Source organism: Chiloscyllium plagiosum, unplaced genomic scaffold (genome assembly GCF_037043375.1).
Source record: "Chiloscyllium plagiosum isolate Xiang-an unplaced genomic scaffold, Cpla_swu_hap1 HiC_scaffold_22, whole genome shotgun sequence".
Classification (NCBI taxonomy): domain Eukaryota; kingdom Metazoa; phylum Chordata; class Chondrichthyes; order Orectolobiformes; family Hemiscylliidae; genus Chiloscyllium; species Chiloscyllium plagiosum.
Genome location: NW_028270160.1, coordinates 30,606,693 through 30,631,276, shown reverse-complemented (window position 1 = coordinate 30,631,276; position 24,584 = coordinate 30,606,693). Strand labels below are relative to the sequence as shown.

General features: G+C 40.3%; 1 protein-coding gene across 1 annotated transcript in view; it reads right to left on the bottom strand.

The window, feature by feature from the left end:
• Positions 1 to 2,767: 2,767 nt before the first annotated feature.
• Positions 2,768 to 24,584, bottom strand: part of pstk (phosphoseryl-tRNA kinase) — a 36,960-nt gene continuing 15,143 nt past the window's right edge. Inside the window, exons 5-8 of the mRNA XM_087999266.1 lie at positions 22,539 to 22,740; positions 14,960 to 15,035; positions 13,184 to 13,277; positions 2,768 to 4,007 (exon numbers count right to left, since the gene is read on the bottom strand). Coding sequence (XP_087855392.1) covers positions 3,802 to 4,007; positions 13,184 to 13,277; positions 14,960 to 15,035; positions 22,539 to 22,740 — 578 coding nt within the window. The 3' untranslated portion in view covers positions 2,768 to 3,801. The remainder of the gene's footprint in view (positions 4,008 to 13,183; positions 13,278 to 14,959; positions 15,036 to 22,538; positions 22,741 to 24,584) is intronic.

Here is a 24,584-nt window from a genome sequence, read left to right as displayed (position 1 = left end):
AACAAGCTCATAGGATAAGGCTCCTTCAATAGTACCTCTGGATCCCTCTAACAACCTCACTGGTAATTGTACCCTTCTGCCCACTGACTGAATGTGAGATCATTAAGCTAAGAGGTGTGACTGCCTCCTGAAACTCAGGTAATCCAGGTAATTTTCCCCTTCCTGGTGTGTCACGGTGTTTGAAGCTGAGACTCCAGCTCATCAACTCTGTGCCAGGGTTCCTCAAGCAACCAACCCTTGCCACAGGTGCGGTCACTATGAACCACAATGTAGGTACAAGAGATTGTCTGGCTTGGCATCTCTGTTTGATTCTTAAAAATTCTGTAAAGGTCTTTTAATTTGTAAACCGTAAATATTTCCCCTATATGTCTTCAATCTGAAAGGAACCTACATGATAGTCATGTTAGTAGCTATGAGAAAGTGAGGACTGCAGATGCTGGAGATCAGAGTCAAAAAGTATGGTGCTGGAAAAGCACAGCCAGTCAGGCAGCATCCGAGGAGCACGAGAGTCAACGTTTTGAGCATAAGTTCTTCATCAGGAATGTCGCCCCATTGCTCATGAAGAGCTTATGCTTGAACCGTTGACTCTTGTACTCCTTGGATGCTGCCTGACTGGCTGTGCTTTTCCAGTACCACATTTTTGGACATTAGTAGCTATTACCACATTTTTGGACATTTGTAGCTATCACTAACCAAAGAATTTATGGTTTATGATGTTACTCTATAATGCTGGGCCCCTGATCCAGAGCTTCACGTTCCTAGAATCTCTACAGTGCAGAGATTGGCTATTCAGCCCATCGAGTCTGCACCGCCTCCGAACAGCATCCAATCCAGACCTACCCTTCGAGTCTGCACCACCTCTGAAGAGCATCCAATCCAGACCTACCCTTCCCTGTACCCCTGCATTTCCCATGATTAATCCACCTTGCCTGCACATCCCTGGACACTATGTACAATTTAGTACCGCCAAGCCACCTAACCTGCATATCTTTGAATTGTGGGAGGAAACCGTATCACCCATAGGAAATCTAACCAGACACATGGAGAACATGCAAGCTCCACACAAACAGTTGGCCAAGGATTTGAACCCAGGTCCCCAGCGCTGTGAGGCAGCAATGCTAACCACTGTGCCACCCATGGCGATTTATCCTGTTAAAAAAACCAATGAGCACAAAACACCAAGCAAAAAGCAGCGCTTCCCCTCTGCACTGACCTTCCATGTTGCCTCCAAATTCCCTCAACTATATACTCAGTCTTTTTATTTCAAAAATATAATTGATTCATAAAAGAACTTTATTTATGTACATAGTTACAAATGCAATTTGGTTCTGTACACTAGCAGATCAAGGAAACAAGCAATCATTGGAGTTTGGCTCTATTAAAATGTGATCTCTCCTTCTTAACCATGCAAAATTTACTGATCGTGCACTTTCAACAAACCATTTCTTAAAAAGAGCTAAGGCGAGCTGAGATCATTCACACTAGTTAAGCTTCAATAGTAACTAACACCTTTAAGGCCCTTTTCATAACCTCAGAATGATTGACAACTGTTCCTCAGTCAACTGAGTCAGTTATCTTTTCACTTGACTACTGAATTTTAAACTTTTAAAATGAAGAAAGAAAGATTAACCAGTTCTATTCCCACGTTGGACCCCAATTCCACAAACTATTTACTCACTCAGGCTGCGTCTCACTCTGGATGTGATCTCTCCTTCCTGACTGGGCGAAGGTTACGATAATGAATGGATCCTCCTCCATCTGAATCTAAGTTCCTCCCTAGCCCTAAGCCACATCCTGGCACTAGGCAGAAAACAGAGCCTCCAGACTCACTCCCTCTGCCATAAAGAATGGTGTTACCCCGCCTCACAATACTGTCCCATACTATCACTACAGTCTGTCTCACTCCCTTTTTGAGTCTCTTCCAGTACAGTCAGCTTATCCCCCTGCAACCTACACTCTCATCTAAAGAAGCTGAAAGAACCTTAACTTGTTGAACAATTGAGGCTGAGGCTCCCATCTTCTGGGTCCCCTTACTTGCCTCACTCACAGTCACAGGTTCTTGTCCCTGAACATTGACCAAATTCAATGATCCAACCCTAAGGGGTGTGACAGCCTCCTGGTAGAAAGAACTCAAGTACCCTCTAATGTGTCGCAGTGTTTGTAAGTCAGCTTCCAAATTAAAGTCTGAGCCAAAATTCCTCAAATTTCAAACACTTGTCACAGATATGTTTGCTTTGGACCAAACTGATACTCAGGAACTCTCATATGCTGCAACTGTGACACATCACCGGTCTTGCCATCATAATGAGCTTTAAAGAACTAATTAATTATTGCATTCAACTTTATATCTAGTTATGCTCTTATAGATTTTACTGATCTTGCATAAGCCACTATACTATTTTGAACCTTAGGAATTGAACAAACCTTAATAATTTACCAGATACTCACCAATTAACCAGTAGTAAGTGATTAAAGGGAGAATTATCAAATAATCCTCATTCTGCCCTGTACTTTTCATGCCAACTGTAAGTGGCATAAAATATAGAACAATACAGCACAAGGAACAGGTCCTTCAGCCCACCATGTCTGCATTGCCTTTGATGCCATTCTAAACTTATCTCAACTGCAAAGTTCAAAGTGCAGGAGTACTTATGAAATGTGATACGTACCAAAGATTTTCCGAGTGCAGGAATCTCTTTCAAGTACTGACACACACTGGGTCCCTCAATTCAGTCTTTGAAAGACAGCATAAACTATCCAAATAGTGAATTTTTAATGCAAAAATATGTTTTATTACTCTGAACAGAAAAATACCATGAACAGAAAGAAATATGCTAGACAGCAAAGATAGAAATTCATGACTCTTCTCACAGGACTATGACCACGCAATAGTCTTAAATTAATATCTTTATCTAAGTTCTCCAAATAAATGTTATTACAACTTTTCGATCTCGGAACAGATTAATAGTTAGAGTGGCAGTAAGAAACCACCTGCAAAACAAAAGACACTGGTTTCTTCAAAAGGGTATATGGAGATGAACTACCAAGGTTCCTACAAATGACAAGATTATCAAGATAATAAATTTGATCCTCCACATTTACTAAATTTTTTCCATACAAGGCCTTCTTATGTGATAACAGTTCGGTTGATACAACTAGCTTCAACATTATTAGCTGGGGTGGGGCAAATCAAAATTTATAAAGACACCTACAACTGACTGCTACTTAGTACCCCAATGAACTGTGTTTGAAAATTAGATAATGGACAATTCAAACTCAGCAGGAATGCCTCACATTTGAAAAGAGAGAGTTGATACTTCACTGTCTAGGCTTAGATTTAATTACCACGTTATGAAGAAGCCAAGTAAATAATAGTACATCCAGAAAAAAAAAGGAAGTTGGTGCGTGGAAAGGAATTTAAAATATTATACTTTACATTAAATTATATATATATTTTATGGACCAAAACTTGACGAAATCCTCAAGTTTCCAAAAAGTAAAAAGCAGCAATCTTCGAATATCTGAGCTATATTTATGTATAATAGTGTATTTATACATATGGCAGCAGATTTATGGCTGTTACATATTACACAACTGTTGCACCATGTTTGTTCCTCAGTGTACCTTAACAACAGAAAGGTCATACTAGTTTTGCAAGTCTCATGCAAAAGATCCCACAATTTCCCAGTAGAATAATTTGAATTGTAAATTTCAAGATCTCATAAATAAACTTAAGCACTGAGGCATAAAATATCATGCAATAGCCACAGGCCTTTTGTACATTATTAAGAACTATCAAGTCTAGAATTTTAGAAAATTCATTAGAATTTCTTCCTTTTTCTGATCAAACTTGTATGCAACTTCTTCCACAACTGCATTATGATCAGCACACAGCTTTTTAGAATTATCCTGGAAAGTAACATGTCGAAGATCCTCCAAAAGCACAGTCTTAAGCTTATTAAGTTCTTCTGACAGCAATTTCATATTGCATGTAGACAGTTTCATATCTAGACAAACATAATTTAATGTGAGATGTTTTGTGAAAATAAAAAATACCAACACACCATTCCGACTTGCAAAAAAATGCTACATGCTTAAAACATATCTCAGATTCCTGGCATAATTTATTACTAATAAAAGTGAATGAAGAATTCTGTTAATAGTGAGCAAAGACATTTTCTTTTTGTTCTTCATCTGCCATTAGTGCTTTAAACAACCAAAAAAGATTGCAAAGTATTGCTAATTCTAATTGCCCTTGAAAAGGTAATGGTGAGCCACCTTCTTAAAAGCTGCAATCCATGAGATTAGTTACATCCACAGTCCTGTTAGAGAGATTGTTTCTGGATTTATAACTATCCGTAAAAATATTATCTAAAGCAAGAGATACTGGAGGCAGCAAGAAGAACTTTTCTTATGCAGCAAGTAATAATAAGCTGGAATATGTTCCTACTAGGATGGTGGAAGTGGGATTATCAATAATTTCAAAAGGAAACTGGATAAATACTGGAGAGAAAATGAAACTTGCAGGAGTGCAGTGATAGAGCTGAGTCTGACTGGATTCCTCCACAGAGAACCAGCATGCACTTGAATGGTTCAAAGTTTGTGAGAAGATTTGTAGCTCGGGTGCTCATTGTTGTGGTTCTGTTCGCCGAGCTGGGAACTTGTGTTGCAGACGTTTCGTCCCCTGTATAGGTGACATCCTCAGTGCTTGGGAGCCTCCTGTGAAGCGCTTCTGTGATCTTTCCACCGGCATTTGTAGTGGTTTGAATCTGTCGCTTCCAGTTGTCATTTCCAGCTGTCCGTTGCAGTGGCCGGTATATTGGGTGCAGATCGATGTGCTTATTGATTGAATCTATGGATGAGTGCCATGCCTCTAGGAATTCCCTGGCTGTTCTCTGTTTGGCTTGTCCTATAATAGTAGTGTTCTCCCAGTCGAATTCATGTTGCTTGTCATCTGCGTGTGTGGCTACTAAGGATAGCTGGTTGTATCGTTTCGTGGCTAGTTGGTGTTCATGGCTGCGGATCGTTAGCTGTCTTCCTGTTTGTCCTATGTCGTGTTTTGTGCAGTCCCATGCAAGGACTGCACAAAACACGACATAGGACAAACAGGAAGACAGATAACGATCCACATCCATGAACACCAACTAGCCACGAAACGACACAACCAGCTATCCTTAGTAGCCACACACGCAGATGGCAAGCAACATGAATTCGACTGGGACAACACTACTATTATAGGACAAGCCAAACAGAGAACAGCCAGGGAATTCCTAGAGGCATGGCAATCATCCACAGATTCAATCAATAAGCACATCGATCTGCACCCAATATACCGGCCACTGCAACGGACAGCTGGAACTGACAACTGGAAGCGACAGATTCAAACCACTACAAATGCCGGAGGAAAGATCACAGAAGTGCTTCACAGGAGGCTCCCAAGCACTGAAGATGTCACCTATACAGGGGATGAAACGTCTGCAACACAAATTCCCAGCTCAGCGAACAGAACCACAACAACTTGAATGGTTTTCTTCTGTGCCACAATGAATATTTCACAAGTGTTTTTCTTTTTATTCTGCCCATTCACGTTATAAAGCATTACATCAGAATCTAAGTGTGGTACACAAAAACTCCTCTTTAAAAAAAAGCTTGTTACTTGGAACAGGAATATCTCCAGGGTCTCCATATAGTTCAAAAAATAAATGTACAGTATGGGCAGTGCAGACCAGAAAAATGGCAACTTCAGTCCCCAATCTTTTTATTTAAAAAAAAGAGACTTGGGTTGTAAGTATTTATTTCCCAACTTTGTTTGCCTTTGACAAAGTAGTGGTGGATGACCTTCTTAAAATCCATGTTGTGAAGGCACTCCCACGGCACTTTAATTAGGGACTAAAATGACAATGAACGAATGGCAATGTGTGTTGAAAGAAATTCCTGTTTTAATTTAAGAGACGGTTTGCATCTGAATAGGTTAGGGAACCAGCATTCTGGCAGGCAGGTTTGCTACTGCAACATAGCTACATTTAAACTAAGTAGCGGGGGGGGGACAAACTGGATGTTTAAGAAGGAAATTGGAGGAAAAGTTAGAACAAGGGAAGTCAAGAAAGACAACTGTATCAATGAGGCAGAAAACTCAGAAAGGGATCATGCTGTAAGGTTGAGTGAAATAGGAGTTGATGGGAAGGGTGAGGGCAGTAACAAATTAAAAATACGATACATGAATGCACGAAGCATTAGAAATAAGATGGATGAGCTTGAGGCTCTTTTGGAAATTGGCAGATACAATATGTGGGGATAACTGAGACGTGGCTTCAAGTGGACAGGGACTGGGAAATGAATATTCAAGGCTACATGTGCTATCGTAAGGACAGACTGACGGGCAGAGGGGGTGGGGTGGCCATGTTGGTAAGGGATGATATTCTGTCCCTTGCGCGGGGGGACCTAGAATCAGGGGATAGAGCTGAGAAATACTAAGTGTAAAAAGACCCTCTTGGGAGTTATCTACAGGCCCCCAAACAGTAGTCTGGATGTCGGATGTAAGTTAAATCAGGAGCTGAAATTGGCCTGTCGCAAAGATGTTACTACAGTTGTTATTGGGGATTTCAACATGAAGGTAGACTGGGAGAATCAGGATGGTATTGGACTCAAAAAAGAGACTTTGTGGAGTGCCTCAGAGATGGATTCTTAGAACAGCTGGTGCTGGAGCCGACCAGGGAGAAGGCAATTCTGGATCTGGTATTGTGCAACGAACCAGAATTGGTCAGGGACCTCGAAGTGAAGGAGCCATTGGGAAGTAGTGACCATAATACAATAAGCTTCAATCTGCAATTTGAGAGGGAGAGGGTACAATCGGAAGTGACAATATTTCTGTTGAATAAAGGGAACTATGCAGCTATGAGGGAGGAGCTGGCCAAAGTTCAATGGTGCAATACCTTAGCAGGGATGACAGTGGAGGAACAATGGCAGATATTTCTGTGTATAATGCAGAAGTTGCAGTTCATTCCAAAAAGGAAGAAAGATCCTAGGAGGAGGCATGGGTGGCCGTGGCTGACGAGGGAAGTTAAGAAACATATAAAGTTAAAAGAGAAAAAGTATAACATAGCAAAGATAAGTGGGAAATCGGAGTACTGGGAAGTTTTAAAGAACAACGGAGGATTACTAAGAAGGAAATACGCAGAGAAAAAATGAGGTACTAAGGTAAACTGGCCAATATTATAAAGGAGGATAGTAAAAGTTTTTTTAGGTATGTGAAAAGCAAAAAAATGGTTAAGACTAAAACTGGGCCCTTGAAGACAGAAACAGGGGAATATATTACGGGGAACAAAGAAATGGCAGAAGAATTGAATTGGTTCTTCAGATCTGTGTTCACTGGGGAAGACACAAGCAATCTCCCTGAGGTTGCCAGGAATTGGTGTTGGAGAGACTGTTAGGTCTGAAGGTTGATACGTCCCCGGGGCCTGATGGTCTGCATCCCAGGGTACTGAAGGAGGTGGCTCGAGAAATCGTGGATGCATTGGTGATTATTTTCCAGAGTTCGATAGATTCGGGATCAGTTCCTGCAGATTGGAGAGTGGCTAATGTTGTACCGCTTTTTCAGAAAGGTGGGAGAGAGAAAACAGGAAATTATAGACCAGTTAGTCTGACCTCAGTGATGTGAAAGATGCTGGAGTCTATTATAAAGGATGAAATTACGACACATCTGGATAGTAGTAACAGGATAGGTCAGAGTCAGCATGGATTTATGAAGGGGAAATCATGCTTGACTAATCTTCTGGAATTTTTTGAGGATGTAACTCTGAAGATGGACGAGGGAGATCCAGTAGATGTAGTGTACCTGGACTTTCAGAAAGCTTTTGATAAAGTCCCACATAGGAGGTTAGTGAGCAAAATTAGGGCGCATGGTATTGGGGGCAAAGTAGTAACTTGGATTGAAAGTTAGTTGGCTGATAGGAAACAAAGAGTAGTGATAAACGGCTCCATTTCGGAATGGCAGGCAGTGACCAGTGGGATACTGCAGGGATCAGTGCTGGGACCGCAGCTTTTTACAATATATGTTAATGATATAGAAGATGGTATTAGCAATAACATTAGCAAATTTGCTGATGATACTAAGATGTGTGGCAGGGTGAAATGTGATGAGGATGTTAGGAGATTACAGGGTGACCTGGACAAGTTAGGTGAGTGGTCAGATGCATGGCAGATGCAGTTTAATGTGGATAAATGTATGGTTATCCACTTTGGTGGCAAGAACAGGAAGGCAGATTACTACCTAAATGGAATCAATTTAGGTAAAGGGGCAGTACAGAGAGATCTGGGTGTTCTTGTACACCAGTCAATGAAGGTAAGCATGCAGGTACAGCAGGTAGTGAAGAAGGCTAATAGCATGCTGGCCTTCATAACAAAAGGGATTGAGTATAGAAGCAAAGAGGTTCTTCTGCAGCTGTACAGGGCCCTGGTGAGACCACACCTGGAGTACTGTGTGCAGTTCTAGTCTCCAAATTTGAGGAAAGACATTCTGGCTATTGAGGGAGTGCAGTGTAGGTTCACAAGGTCAATTCCTGGAATGGCGGGATTACCTTACACTGAAAGACTGGAGCGACTGGGCTTGTATACCCTTGAGTTTAGAAGACTGAGAGGGGATCTGATTGAGACATATAAGATTATTAAAGGATTGGACACTCTTGAGGCAGGAAACATGTTTCCGCTGTTGGGCGAGTGCTGAACCAGAGGACACAGCTTAAAAATACGGGGTAGACCATTTAGGACAGAGATGAGGAGAAACTTCTTCACCCAGAGAGTGATGGCTGTGTGGAATGCTTTGCCCCAGAGGGCACTGGAGCCCAGTCTCTGGATTCATTTAAGAAAGAGTTGGATAGAGCTCTCAAGGATAGTGGAATCAAGGGTTATGAAGATAAGGCAGGAACTGATTAAGGATGATCAGCCATGATCATACTGAATGGTGGTGCAGGCTCGAAGGGCAGAATAGCTTACTCCTGCACCTATTGTCTATTGTCTATAATTTCACATGCCTGTTTCTGGAGTTTATTTTGCGCTTTCTCAAGCCTCCCCATTACACTCCTTTTGTGAATGACTCCCGTGGATTTTCACTGTTTTGGCCATTTTTGTTGTTTTCCTTATCTGAAATGACATTTTATATCGAGAATATTTTTGATAGGCACATTAATTATTCAATATTTCAACCTGTAAATTCCTCCCTGTGATTGCCAATCTGTTGCTTCTCTTCTTCTGTGCTCTAATTTCTCCAGTTCTTTTTTCAATTCACTCATGGGACGTTTAGTGTTGCTGGCTGGCCAAGATTTATTGCCCATGCCTAGCTGTCCTTGAGAAGGTGGTGGTGAACTGCCTTCTTGAACCACTCTAGTCCATACATAGATCCTTAGAGAGAGAATTCCAAGATTTTCAACAGTGAAGGAACGGTAATATATTTTGAAGTCAGACGGTAAGTGGCTTGGAGGGGAATTTACAGACAGTGGTGTTCCCTTATATCTTCAGCCCTTGTCCTTCTAGATGGAAGTGGTTGTGGGTTTGGAAGGTGACTGCCTAAGAATCTTTTGTGAATTTCTGCAGTGCATCTTATAGATAGTATACATCGTTATTACTGGAGGAGACAGTGAGGTCTGCAGATGCTGGAGATCAGAGCTGAAAATGTGTTGCTGGAAAAGCACAGCAGGTCAGGCAGCATCCAGGGAACAGGAGAATCGACGTTTCGGGCATAAGCCCTTCCTCATCCCTGAGGAAGGGCTTATGCCCGAAAAATCGATTCTCCTGTTCCCTGGATGCTGCCTGACCTGCTGCGCTTTTCCAGCAACACATTTTCAGCCCACATCGTTATTACTGAGCAGGAGGAAGAGGGAATGGATACTTGTGGATGCGATGCCAATTGATTGGGCTGCTTTGTTCTGAATGGATCAAGTTTATTGAGTGTTATTGGCATGGCACCCATCCAGGTGAGTGGAGAGTACACCATCACACTCCTGACTTATGCCTTGCAGATTGTTGACAGATTCTGGTGAGTCAGGAGGTGAGTTACTCAAATATTCCCAGCATTTGACCTGCTCTTAGAGCTACTGTGTTTATGTGGTGAGTCCAGTTCAGTTTCTGGTTAATGGTATCCCCCAGGATGTTGATAAACAGGGGATTTAGTGATGATAATAGCATTGAATGTCAAGGTGTCATAATTAGATTGGCTCTTATTGGAAATGGCCATTGCCTGGCACTTGCATGACATGAATGCTACTTGCCACTTGTCAGCCCAAGCCTGGATATTCTTCGGATATTGTTGCATACAAACATGAACTACTTCAGTATTTGATGATTGCAAATAGTGCTGAACATTGGTGAACATCCCCACTTCCAATTTTATGATGAAAGGAAGGACATTAGTTATGATCAAGAGTAGAGTGATATTATCATGCCTGCTTATCTTTTAATTTTTAATTCTGACAAGGTGTTACTCTTTCCCAGTACAGATTGAATGACTTGAATGGAGTTCCAGTAAATTCTATTTGGCTGGTGTTTACTGGGTCACAGTTATGAAGAAGAGAAGACCCCTAATGAGATTGAAATTGCACTGCTTAGCTTAAAAATATGTCCAGAGAAGCAAATCCTCTGTAATTCCTATTTGATTAAAATAAAGGCATTTCACAAAAAAAAGTGTTTCAGTCTATAAAGTGTGCAATCTAACATTTTCAAAAGCACTTTGTTAGAATGCAATATAATTATTTTTGAAGTTTAGTTACACAAGCGTCTACAGCAGAAAAAAAAAGTCTATTGGGATCACATAAGGCTCCTTGCCATGTCTCTTCATCTACCCCTACCAAGATATCCTTCTGCTGCAATCTCCTTCATGCTTATCTAACTCCCTCTTAAATACATCAATGTCATTTACCTCAGCGACCACATTTCACATTCCTGATACTTTTTGGATACTGAAGGTTCGCCCAAATTTTATTTTATTCTCTGGCTAATTTATTTGTTAAAACTTTCTTCTATTTACAACCATTAGTTTTGAACTCTCCCAATAAGTGGAGATGTTTCATCTGTTGGGAAAATGCAAAGCTAATGGTCATAAGTGTAAGAGAGTTTTAACAAATCAAATATTCTGGTCGCCCTTCTCTATTCAGGATGTTGTTAAACTTGAGAGAGTGCAGAAAAGATTTACAAGGACATTGCCAGGACTGCAGGATTTGAGTTATAGGGAGAAGCTGAATAGAATGGGGCTTTTTACCCTTCAGCATCAGAGGCTGAGGGGTACCTTATAGAGATTTACAAAATCACGAGAGGCATGGATAGGGCAAATAGCCAGGTCTTTTTCCTTAGGTGGCGAGTCCAAATCTAGAGGGCATAGGTTTAAGATGAGAGTGGAAAGATTTAAAAAGGACCTGAGGGGGAATGTTTTCATGCAGAGGGCAGTGTGTGTATTGTATGAGCTGCCAGAGGCTGGTACAATTACAACATTTAAAAGGTATCTAGATGGGTATATTAATAGGAAGGGTTAGAGGGATAGGACCAAATGCTAGTAAATGGGACTTGGTCAGATAGGGATGTCTGGTCAGCACATACAAGTTGGAACGAAGGGTCTGTTTCTGTGCTTTATAACTCTAGCTTATCAAACCGTTTTGTTATCATAAGGATTTGTATCAGGTCACTACCATCATCATCACCATTCACAATCACCACCATCCTCAAGACTTTTACAGAGAAATGTCCAAGCATCTTTCCTCATAAATGCATCCTTTCAGTCCTGATAACTTGTGAACCATTTTAGAACCTTCCACAGTATCACTATGCCTTTTTTTCAAATATAATAACTGTGCATAGTACTTCAGGTGTGGTTTAACCAATGTTCTAAGCAAGTGTAACTTCCTAGCTCATCAATCTATCCATCAACAAAAGAAAAGGTGCCTGCTTTGCTTTTTTCTCTTTATTAATCAATGTTGCTACTTTCAATGAATTGTGCACCCCATTTGTGTTCCACCCCATTTAGACTTATGATCCAGTTGTTTGTGGTGTTATGAAGATGTGGATGTACTTTAAGAGAGTTTAAAGCAGCAGAACTACAGGACGAAGCACCAAGTGTTCTCATCACGGCAACAATGCATGTAACACTTGATTAGCTCGCTGCCTGGAGACAAAAACAAATTCAAATTCGGCCAATCAGCTTAAATTATACCCTGAAAAAATACCAATTTCCAATCAAGTTTGAATCGAGCATATTGATCATCTTAAAAGCCAATGACACAATCTGATGCTCTGGAGTCTAAGACCAGAGGAAAATTGAACAGTTGAGAGTAGAACGGCCAAGTCCTAGAATGTAACAGACTGCTTGAAAAAGTATCTCTTAAAAGTACATTTTCGATCAGTAACCTGTAATGCAAAGATTTCTAACAAGGAAAATCCAAAGACAAGAGCCTCATTTTGAGATAAGAAGTATTGTTTTGTAAATCTTAATTGGGAGTTTTATCAGACTAGAATTATGGAAGGGAAGGTTAGAGAAAGAAATTGTAAATAATGGTTAGTTAATTATTCTCTGTTATACTTTAAGAAATAAAGTTGTTAATTTTTAATTTACATAGTTCTTGGCCACTCGAAATTTTACAATTACTGCACGGCATAAATCTTTTCTGTGTTGCTGGTTTTAAATTAAGCAGGAGAGTTTAACCCATGTTGTAACAGTTGTCTCCTTAATATTTGCACAAAATGCACCACTATGCAATGCACTGAAATTAATTCTTAAAGGTTGTTAACATATCTTGTATTTTGTCACATTCCCGATCAGTATTAACAGTGTCATTCAATTTAGCATCATTTGTCAATTCTTAAATTGTACTTTATTTCCTGAATCCAAATTGTAAATTGTGATAATTGTGATCGCAGTATGTCTACTTCACAGCAGTCTTCAGAAGTCACCTAAACATTTTCTTTCAGTTTTCTGTTTCTTGATATTCATTCTACTAGTTGTCCCCCAACACCACATGCTCTGACCTCACTATGCATTACTTTTATAGGTCTTCTGGAAGTCCAAATGTATGACATTTACTTTTGGGATATCTATATAGTAACCATGGTTTTAGTTTTGCTTTCAAAATTATATCAGAAGAAATCATGATAAACCAAAAGTATATAAATTACAGGTCATGTATACGAATTGTATTAGTTATACCTTTCGCAGTTTTCATAGATTGGGATACCAAACGACGGATGGTTTGATCAGCCTGATGAAGAACACTAGCTGCGCAAATAGCACGATCTATTGCCTGTGTGACAGTCAAAAGCAGACATTTTAAACATTTTGTAATGAAACTGTGAAATATATATGTATACACTTAAATATCGTCAATTGCGAGTTTGGGTTCTTAGAATTCGAGAGAAGTGTCTATCAAACTCCTAAGTGCTAAGAAGTCTTCAATGCACTAAGCAGCATTCCTATGAAAAGGAGTTTAACAGTAATGAAATTATCTTTGAATAATAAGTTATTGTTAATCTCAGACTGGAGTGTTGGGATACAGACAGTGGAAAAAAAGAAAAGTTATGCTTTTGAAGTTTAAAAAAAGGAACTGAAGTTGCGTAAAGGAAGTACAGCACTGGAAAATAAGTCACGAGCATAATAATAATTTAGGAAGAGTTATCTCTAGGATCAGATGAGTTGAAATTTTAATTATTTTGATCCCATAAAAGTAGTTTAGAAATAGTCTCACTTCCTTGGAAACTGGACTGGGTGTTGTTCATGCTGAGTTAGATGGACAGTACTAGATATTCTTAGAATTGCAACGATATTTGTAAACTGTACCAGCGTGTACTGATGAAATATAAAACTGTTCTTTCTGCTCTATAAAGAGTGCTTAAGTTATGTCTACTGTTTGACTTGGTGTTATAAGGAAATAATGATTTATTTCTAGTTTATATTCATTTGTGTTGTTAATGAATATTTGTTTTGCTTTATTGTTAAACAAAGACCACAACATTGTATGCTTATGTTTATTAAAAGATCTCTTTGGTAGCAAAGATTTAAAAAATGATGGTCTACCCACAATGTTCCTGCTGAAGATCGAAGTTGTTTTATACTAACATCATATGGCATTACCCATAACAATTGGGGCCACTAGATCATAACAGTTTGCAGAAATCAATGCAAATAGTAATTACTGGACTAGTTGTATGCTTGACATTTAAATTAAACCAAAATTGTCGATGGGCCCTAAAATGTTAGTGCACTCATTTTATTTGTACATTCATCTTTCAGACATTTATTGATTTGGGTTGTAATGAAGACCAGCATTGAAGACGAGTAATACATTCAATTTGAGTTTTGATAAAATGAAAAGATATCCTGTTGAAGCTTTTATTTTGTACTTATCAGGATAGAATTACAAGAAATGTGCTAGAAGAAACACGTATTCATAAGCACTGCACCTATCCTTTGCAAACAGAAAGAATGCATCCAGACATTATGTTTTCTTTTAACTGAAGAAAATCTTAGAAGATAAACCTTTTCTGGCACATTCTCCTTGGCAATGTCTTTATCAATCAGAATCAATTTGCATGACTTGGATTTAAACAAAAAGCTAGTCTAATGGCAACAGTCAACTGTCATAAAACCTAACTGGTTCACAAATGGCTTTTAAGGAAGAAAATCTGTTGTCTTTAACATGTTCCGATCTATATATGACTCCAGAGCCACAATAATGACTCTTAAATGCCCTCTGGGCAAATATGAATGGGCATTAAATGCTGGCCTAACCAGCAATGCCCACATCCCATGAACAAGTTTAGAAAAGAACTGAATCCTGAGTGAAGCCCTTCAAAAGGTTACTGCTGACAGCAATAACGTAAGAAACATTCTTTAATTCTATCTACATTCTCATTTGTGTACCAGATCAACATTTAAAAATAGCTTTATTTCGCAAACGCATTTAATTATATAATCCACTGCCTTTACCTTTTGTTCAATGTTTTCTTCAAACGGTTTTTCTGGATTTTCTAAAGAAACATCAAGTAATTCAAACACCTTCTGGCTGTAAAACATGAATGGATGTGGAATTCACCAGTGAATGCAATGCTGTATCTAACACCACTTTTAATTTTAGCTTGGCACAAAAGAAATTGACTATATTTTGGTATCTTACTAGAATTGTTATTCCTTGGCCAATATTTACTCTCAAAGATGGCAGAGAAGGAACTAACTTTGTAAAGAAAAATAGAAACATTGCAAATACTCAGCAAGTCTAAAGCATCTATAGAGATCTCTAAAATTTTCCAATAGTTTCAGTTTTCTTTTTTATAAATATGACAATTTTATCTTGATTTCACAAAAGTACAGAATCCTTGCTTATTTTTGATTGCACTACACTTGCTGCCCTTCTGTACCACACTCAAATGCCTAGATATTAAGCATCACTGCAGTAAGGCCTCATTATGCTGACTTTTTGTCTGTTTCCATGCTGTGCAGCTCTATGACTCTGTGATGTTGGAAATTCTGGATCAGCAGTGAAAACCCCAGCCAGCTCTTCAATCCTTAACCCAGAATGACCTGACATAAATTACAGTGCCAATGACATGAGATTAAACATTTCAGTGTGAAGAAGAAATGGAACATTCCTGCTCTATATGACTGAAGTTATTAATTTCATAAGTTCACTAAATAATTGAAGATCTACCCTACACTCTTCTCAATAACCATGAATCTATTAGAGGTAGTGCCAAAAAAAAGCTGAAGCAGCCATCTTCAGGATCAACTGGATAAATGATCTCAGTTTCCTGCTGAGATTCCCAGAATCGCAAGTCAAGTCAATTCAATTCATTCGATGTGATATCATGAAATGTCTGGAAACACTGGACACAACATAGGCTATAGGTCATGACAACATCCAGTAATACTTCTGAAGATTCGTACTTCAGAACTAGCCACGCCTCCAACCAATCTGGATGAGTATAGCTGTAATACTGACATCAACCTGACAATGTGGACAATTATTCAAGTACTGCCATGACCACAAAAAGCAGGACAAATCTAATCCAGCTAATTACCACCCCAACAGTCTATGCTTGATCATCAGAACAGTGACACTACGTGATGTCAACAGTGCTAGCAATACATAACAATGGACCATTTACGAATGCTCAGTTTGGACTCTACCATGGGCTCTTAGCTTCTAACTTCAGTACAGCCTTGGATTAAACAAAGACAAAGGAGTTGAATTCAAGAGGTGAAGTGAGAGTAAATGCACTGAACATGACGCAGCATTTGACCTACAATGGCTTCAAGGTAAACTATCTAAATTCAGTTAATGGGAATTAGATTCATACAAAATGGAAACAGACTCTATGGTCTAACTCGTCCATAACGTCCAGATATCCTAAATTAATCTAGTCCTATGTGTCAGCATTTGGCCCATGCCCCTCTAAACCTTACCTATTCATATACCCATCCAGATACTTTTCAAATGTTGTACTACCCTCCACCACTTCCTCTGGCAGCTCATTCCATACATGGACTACACTCTGCATGAAAACCTTGCTCCTTAGGTCCCTTTTAAATCTTTCCCCTCTCACCTTAAACCTGCAGTAAAATTCCAATAAGGTGATCATTTCTTAGTTTCCCAAATAACTTCACTGGACGCACTCCCAGGATTATCCTCCCTTAGTACAGCCGTAATGTTCTCCCTAACCAAAAATGCCATTCCCCCTCCTCTCTTGCCCACCTTTCTGTCCTTCCTTTGCATCCTGGAACATTAAGCTGCCAGACCTGCCCTTCCCTGAGCCACATTTCTGTAACAGGAATGATAACCCAGTCCCATATTCCCAATCATGCCCTGAGTTCGTCTGCCATACCTGTCATGCCTCTTGCATTGAAATAAATGCAGTTTAATTTATCAGTCTTACCTTGTACTCTGCCTGGACGATTTGATTTGCTCCTCTTCTCAACTGTACCACCCTTAGACTTATCTCTTTTCTCTGTCATTTTTCTCTAATCTCTCCCACAAAACAGGAAACATCCCTTCACCCTGTCAAGTCCTCTCAGGATCTGTGCAATCTTTCCTCATAAGATGATCACCTGTCCCAAATATCAGTTAACCAACTTTCTCTGAACTGTCTCTAATGCTGGGTCAAAAATCTGGAACTCCCTTCCTAACACAGATGTGCCCACATGACATGAACTGCATGGTACAAGAAAGCAACTCACCATCACTTTCTCAAAGGCAATTAAACAAGGTCAACAAATAGTGCAATTTTGAGCAATACACATCACAATCACAAATCTCCATTAACAGAATTAACATTAGGTCAATTTCTGAGGACAGAATTCAAAATAGAATTACTTCAATTCTGCAATGCAGACTTTTTAAGATTACAAAGTTATGATTCTCCAGGTTGCTGTTAAAGCTAGAGCTCTCCAGCACACTTCAATATGACACCTTAAGTCCCATTATATGTAACAAAGTGCCAGTGGCAAGATGGACAGGATTGCTAATAACAATGAAGTTTAAAGTAGGTCACTACGCATCAGGTAGGGGAGAACCTTCATGTTAACAGCAACCTGTGCAGGAATTGAATCCATGCTGTTGACATTCACTCTGCATTTAGCTAACTGAGCTAACAAACTCCACTTGACAACTGAATCAATATAGATCTAATCTCAAAACCTCACAAGTCAGAAGAACAGCAGAACAGAAGTCACAGGATTATACGAGAAATGATAAATGAAGTCACAACCAACGCCATAAATATGAACAGAGAATTTTCACGCCAATAAACTCCGTACACTAACGCAACTGACCATGAATGGACAAGTATGCTAAAATGAGCCATCAACATTAAACAACAGTGGACCAAGACAAAAAAAAGACTAGCCCTCCAAGAAAAACTGGCTAAGTTCATGCACAGCAATAACATGGTCAATTCAGAGACTTGGATAAAGAACCTGTCTGACCGACCACTCAGACACAGAAAAAGCCGTCCAAGTACGAGGGATGAGCTTCAACCACAGGAATGCAGACAAAAAGACTTTCTAGCAGCACTGAAAACTTCCCTGAAAGACAACGGACTTGCGGAAGAAATCCAGCAAGCCATCAGACAGACATTAACACCAAAACTAAGCAGAAAGAAAGAAAGAAAGGAACACCCTCGACACACATAAAGGAAAGCCCTGGAAGGACTCAGAAAAGCCAGAAAAATCGTAATCCTACCAGCAGACAAAGGGTGCATGATCGTCAACCTAAACAGAACACCATATAGTGAAAAAGCAAACAACACTTGACTTGGCAATCAATCGCACTTGCCTTCGCTGGCGAGAGCATGGCTGTGGTGTCACAGAAGACCCGTCCCCTTTGTCCCCCTAAGTTCAGATTCCGAAGTCCTCCGGCATGGGAGCGCTTGACCTTCCCTGCACCCTGCACATTCCACTTAACAGGCTCAATGCCCCCCACTGGGGAGCGGCGTGGTGTCTGTCTGTGTTGCAGCAGTGGCGCCAGCACAGCTGTCAATGTGAAAACGAACCTTCCAGCTCAGCGAGCAAACCTACATCCAACAAACACTACTCGCAGATATGGACACCTACCAACAGGTGGCAATAGACCCGACTCCACAGCTAGAAAACCGAATTATAGCATCCCTGAGGAAACTTCACATGATAGGTGAAATTAACAAAACAGACCTCCAAAGAATGAAACCTGAAGGATCCAACACAACCCGTTTCTACAGATTACCAAAGGTACGTAAACAAGGGGGTCCCCCCCCCCCCGACCCATAGTCTCACGTCCAGGCATTCTGACATGCAGACTAGCAAAGGAACTTCAATGCAAACTGAAATACCTAGTAGAAGACTCAAGCCACTCCATCCAGGGATTCCTTAACATCATCAAAGACACTAAGGTAGAGGACGATGAGGTCATGGTTTGCTTCAACGTGACAGCTCTATTCACATCAATAAACATCACCCTAGCCAAAGAAACACTGACCTCACTGCTAGACGAACCAAGGATACAAACACCTGACAACACCAACTCAATCAGCAAGGACAGAATCCTCAAACTGGTAAACTTGTGTCTCACAAACCACTTCACCTTCAACGTAAAGATCTACAAACAAATTAATGGGAAGCCTATGGGATCACCAATATCAGGACTTTTAGCAAAAGCAGTTGTGCAGAGGTTAGAACAAACAGCCCTTCCGACGATCCACACCACATTTTGGGTCCATCATGAAACACCTTTGTCATCACGAAACGCAACTAATTAGAAGTAACCCACAAACACAAGCAACATCTTTACTGGTATAAAGTCTACCAAAGAGGAAGAGAACAGCAACAGCCTTCCTTCCTAGACATCACACAAGAACGAAATGCAAATGGAGAGCTGCTGAACAATGTCAACAGGAAAGCCACACACACTGACCAGATATTCAACTACAGGAACAATCATCCCAACACCCACAAACGGAGCTGCATCAGGACATGACTTAAACGAGCCACCACACACTGCAGCACCCAAGAATTAGGAGAAGCCGAGGAAATATACCTATATAATGTATTCAGAAACAACAGGTACCCGCTAAGCGCACTCCGCCGATGCCTACACAACAGACCTAAACATGAAGAGACAACACGCCTAGAGACTCTAGCCACCCTGCCATACATCAAAGACATCTCAGAGTTGACGACCAGATTATTCCAGCTCTTAGGCATCATGATAGCTCACAAACTTACCACCACACTGAAACAGCTCCTGATGAATTTAAAGGACCCCCTACCAACAACTGGCGGAACAAACATCATATATATAAAATACCCTGCAAGGACTGCAACAAACATTATATTGGACAGATGAGCCAGAAACTAGCCACCAGGATACATGAGCACCAACTAGTCACCAAAAGACATGACCAACTATCACTAGCATCCATACACACAGACGAAGAGGGATACCAGTTCGACTGGGACAACACATCCATCCTAGGACAGGCTAAACAAAGACACGGGAATTCCTAGGCACGTGGCATTCAAATCAGAACTCCATTAACAAACACATCAATTTACCAACCTCTCAGAAAAAGTCCCGAAAGTGATATCACCCATCACAACAGACCAAGACACAAACAGCAAGCAGGACAGAATACCAGCACTACATCAGAGGCTCACTGATGATGTTACCTAGCATGGTGATGAAACGCCCGAGATTGAGGAGACACAGAATGAATACTTTTCGTCAGTATTCACTCAGGAACAGGACATTAGATTACATTACAGTGTGGAAACAGGCCCTTTCGGCCCAACAAGTCCACACCGACCCGCTGAAGCTCAACCCACCCATACCCCTATGTCTACCCCTTACCTAACACTACGGGCAATTTAGCATGGCCAATTCACCTGACCTGCAGATCTTTGGACTGTGGGAGGAAACTGGAGCACCCGGAGGAAACCCACGCAGACACGGGGAGAATGTGCAAACTCCACACAGTCAGCCGCCTGAGGCGGGAATTGAACCCGGGTCTCTGGCGCTGTGAGGCAGCAGTGCTAACCACTGTGCCACCGTGCCGCCCACCATTGTTGCCGATGTGAATACTGAGTCACAATTAATTAGAATGGACGGCTTTGAGGTATGTAGGGAAGAGGTGTTGGAAATTCTGGAAAGGGTGAAAATAGATAAGTTCCCTGGGCCTGATGGCATTTATCCTAGGATTCTCTGGGAAGCAAGGCAGGAGATTGCAGAGCCATTGGCCTTGATTTTTATGTCCTTGTTGTCTACAGGAATAGTGCCAGAAGACTGGAGGATAGCAAATGTGGTTCCCTTGTTCAAGAAGGGGAGTAGGAATAACCCTAGTAACTATAGGCTGGTGAGTCTCACTTCTGTTGTGGGCAAAGTCTAAGAGAGAATTGTAAGGGATAGGATTTATGAACATCTGGATAGGATTTATGAACATTTGGTAGGAATAATGTGATCAAGGATAGTCATCATGTTTTGTGAAGGGCAGGTCGTGCCTCACAAACCTTATTCAATTCTTTGAGAAGGTGACTAAGGAGGTGGATGAGGGTAAAGCGGTAGATGTGGTGTATATAGATTTTAGTAAGACGTTTGATAAGGTTCCCCATGGTAGGCTACTGCAAAAAATACGGAGGTATGGCATTGAGGGTGAGTTGGAGGTTTGGATTAGGAATTGGCTGGCTGGAAGAAGACAGAGGGTAGTAGTTGATGGTAAAGGTTCATCTTGGAGTGCAGTTACTAGCGGTATTCCGCAAGGATCTGTTTTGGGACCACTGCTGTTTGTCATTTTTATAAATTACCTGGAGGAGGGGCTAGAAGGTTGGGTGAGCAAGTTTGCGGATGATACAAAAGTCGGTGGAGTTGTTGAGTGAGGAAGGATGTGGCAGGTTACAGCGGGATATAGATAAGCTGCCGAGCTGGGCAGAAAGGTGGCAAATGGAGTTCAATGTAGGTAAGTGTGGGGTGATTCACTTTGGTAAGAGTAACAAGAAGATGGGGTACTGGGCTAATGGTCGGATACTTGGTAGTGTGGATGAGCAGAGGGATCTTGGTGTCCATGTACACAGATCTCTGAAAGTTGCCACCCAGGTAAATAGTGCTGTGAAGAAGGCATATGGCGTACTGGCCTTTTATTGGTAGAGGAATTGAGTTCCGGGGTCCTGAGGTCATGTTGCATTTGTATAAGACTCTGGTGCGGCTGCATCTGGAGTATTGTGTGCAGTTTTGGTCGCCATACTATAGGAAGGATGTGGTGGCACTGGAACGGGTGCAGAGGAGGTTTACCAGGATGTTGCCTGGTATGGTAGAAAGATTGTATGAGAAAAGGCTGAGGCACTTGGGGCTGTTTTCATTGGAGAAAAGAAGGTTTAGGGGTGACTTGATAGAGGTGTACAAGATGATTAGGGGTTTTGATAGGGTTGACCATGAGAACCTTTATCCACGTATGGAGTCAGCTATTACGAGGGGGCATAGCTTTAAATTAAGGGGGGGGGTAGGTATAGGACAGATGTTAGGGGTAGATTCTTTACTCAGCAAGTCGTGAGTTCATGGAATGCCCTGCCAGTAGCAGTGGTGGACTCTCCCTCTTTATGGGTATTTAAACAGGCATTGGATAGGCATATGGAGGATAGTGGGCTAGTGTAGGTTAGGTGGGCTTGGATCGGCGCAACATCGAGGGCCAAAGGGCCTGTACTGCGCTATATTTTTCTATGTTCTAACAAATCTACCAGTTCAGCGAACCAACTTACAACCTGATAATTCTAATATCATGAAACATGCAAATAGACATTTATGAATTATTATGGTATTTTGGTTAAACTATGACAATAGTACACTGATATTTGTTTTATTATATTATGGCTTGTGAATGTCACTGGCAAGCCTCCTGCATTCTGAAATATCTGAAAGTAATCAAACTGCAATAATTAATTGAGAAAAAAAACTTTCAAAAGAACTGGTACATCAAGATGTTGTCTTCTTCTTAATTAAAAATAAGTATTAAAAGTAAGTTCAAGGTAATTGTTTATTTAAAATACTTACCTATCTATTTCCAACACATTTTCTGTGCTTTTCAGTATCAGACTGTTCTTTTCCCATAAATTTCTCACAGGATCAGGCAGCTGTATTTTTGTTGACATCAGTACTATGGTTTCATCATTTACCGGACAGCTTCTCTCATGATTTCTCTGTAAACATAGTTCAAGGGGGCGCTCCAGGAACAGCTGAAGGAAACCTAGGGAATCTTTTAAAGAGATAAGTTGTTGGTGAACAACTTTTCTGAAAATTCATTTCTAAAATTATAATGAAACATTTTTTAAAGGAGACAGTTAGTCAGAAATTCCACTCTCACCAGCTTGGAACTTTGGTTCCACAAAAACGAATGAGTTGAAAATGCCTAAGTGGCAATTGTATAAGCAGAATTTCTACCCCAGTATATCTTACGTTTGAGTTTCTCATAAAGAACAATATAAAATATTGGTAGTGATAGTAGTAGCATCAAGACAGACAGTAGCACCAACATTAAGCAGGCACAGCACCCATTAAACATCAAACACACCCTATCCAACCAATAAATGTGAATTACTGCATTGCATTGTTATGAATTCTGAATTTCTCACAAAGCTTTTGATTTCAGTGAATCAGATATTCAGTTTAGAACTGGTAACTAACTCCCAAAAGTTTCAGCCATAATTTTGAAGCAATCTTGAAATAAGAGTAAGCACAAACTAAACTATAGCTAGCAACTTGACCAGGAAGGATGCAGAATTCCTGTATTCCTAATCATTTCAATAGAACAGTAAATCTTACTGGAACTTTCTCCAACCTATCAATTACTGATAAGGACAAACAAGCAAAGGTTATACACAAGAGATTTCAGAATAATAACAAGTGTGTAGGATCCCTGGAGAGTATGAACACAGATCCCTGAAGGCTGAAGGATAAGAACATCAACTGATTAAGAATGCATGCAGATTATACTTTTACTAACTGAAGCATGGTACATAAGAGCAAGACATTATGCTGGAACTGTATAAAACACTGGTAAAATTAAAAGTGAAGTATCACATGCAGTCTGGTCACCAAATGACAAGAAAGATGTAACTGCATTTGTCAGGAAGCAAAAAATGTCACCAAGACTGGTGAATGGATCAGTGGTGCTGGAAGAGCACGGCAATTCAGGCAGCATCCGAAAAGCTTCGAAATCAATATTAGTTATGAGGCAAGGTTGGATAGAGTGGGTTTATTTCCTTTGTAACAGAGAATGTAAAAAGAAATTTAGTGTATAAAATTATTAGCAGCTTAGATAGAGTGGATAGGAAAGTCCTATTTCCCTTAGCAGAGAAGTCAATAACCAGGAGACATCAGTACATAGTTCATCAGTAATTTGAGGATTCTTTTTTAAACCCAAAGAGTAGTGGAGATCTGAAATTTTGACTGAAAAGATGGCAGAAGCAAAAACTCTAATCATATTTAAAAATTACTTAAATATGCACTCCTACAAAAGTGCCATGACCTAAAACTGTTGACTGAATAGTTGAAAAATAGGATTAGGCTCTATTGCTCTTTCTCCACGAATAAAGTCACAAGAGGCAAATGATCCCCTTATGTACTGTAAATGATTCTATACAGTCTACAATGTCTCTGTCCGTAAAGAATCCAAGTTATTACTCACGACAAAACACAGGTCTGAATGCGATTTTGGAGATTTATTTGAATTTCCACAACAAGAGAGCAGGTCTCCAACTTAGCCAGAATGGCGTCAGAGCCCCAATTCCAGAAGTTCCACCCTTGAACCTAGTACCCAACATTTTCAACAAAGGGGAAATTTTTGTTATTGCCATTTTTGTTAACAGTGTCCAAAACTCAATTTGTGGACTTTATGTTTTGAGAAAAAAAATTGTACTTTACCAAACTTCTTTGGAGAGGTAGGAAATCCTTTTGGATAGGTTCAGGGACTCTTTTGGAAGGGGTCAAGTGCCTTTTGGGGTTGTTATATGTAGATATAAAAATATATGAAAAGTGGATAAACTCATTATAATTTTCAAGCTCATTGGAACTGTGAAGCTTGCCATTTCACTGAAAGTT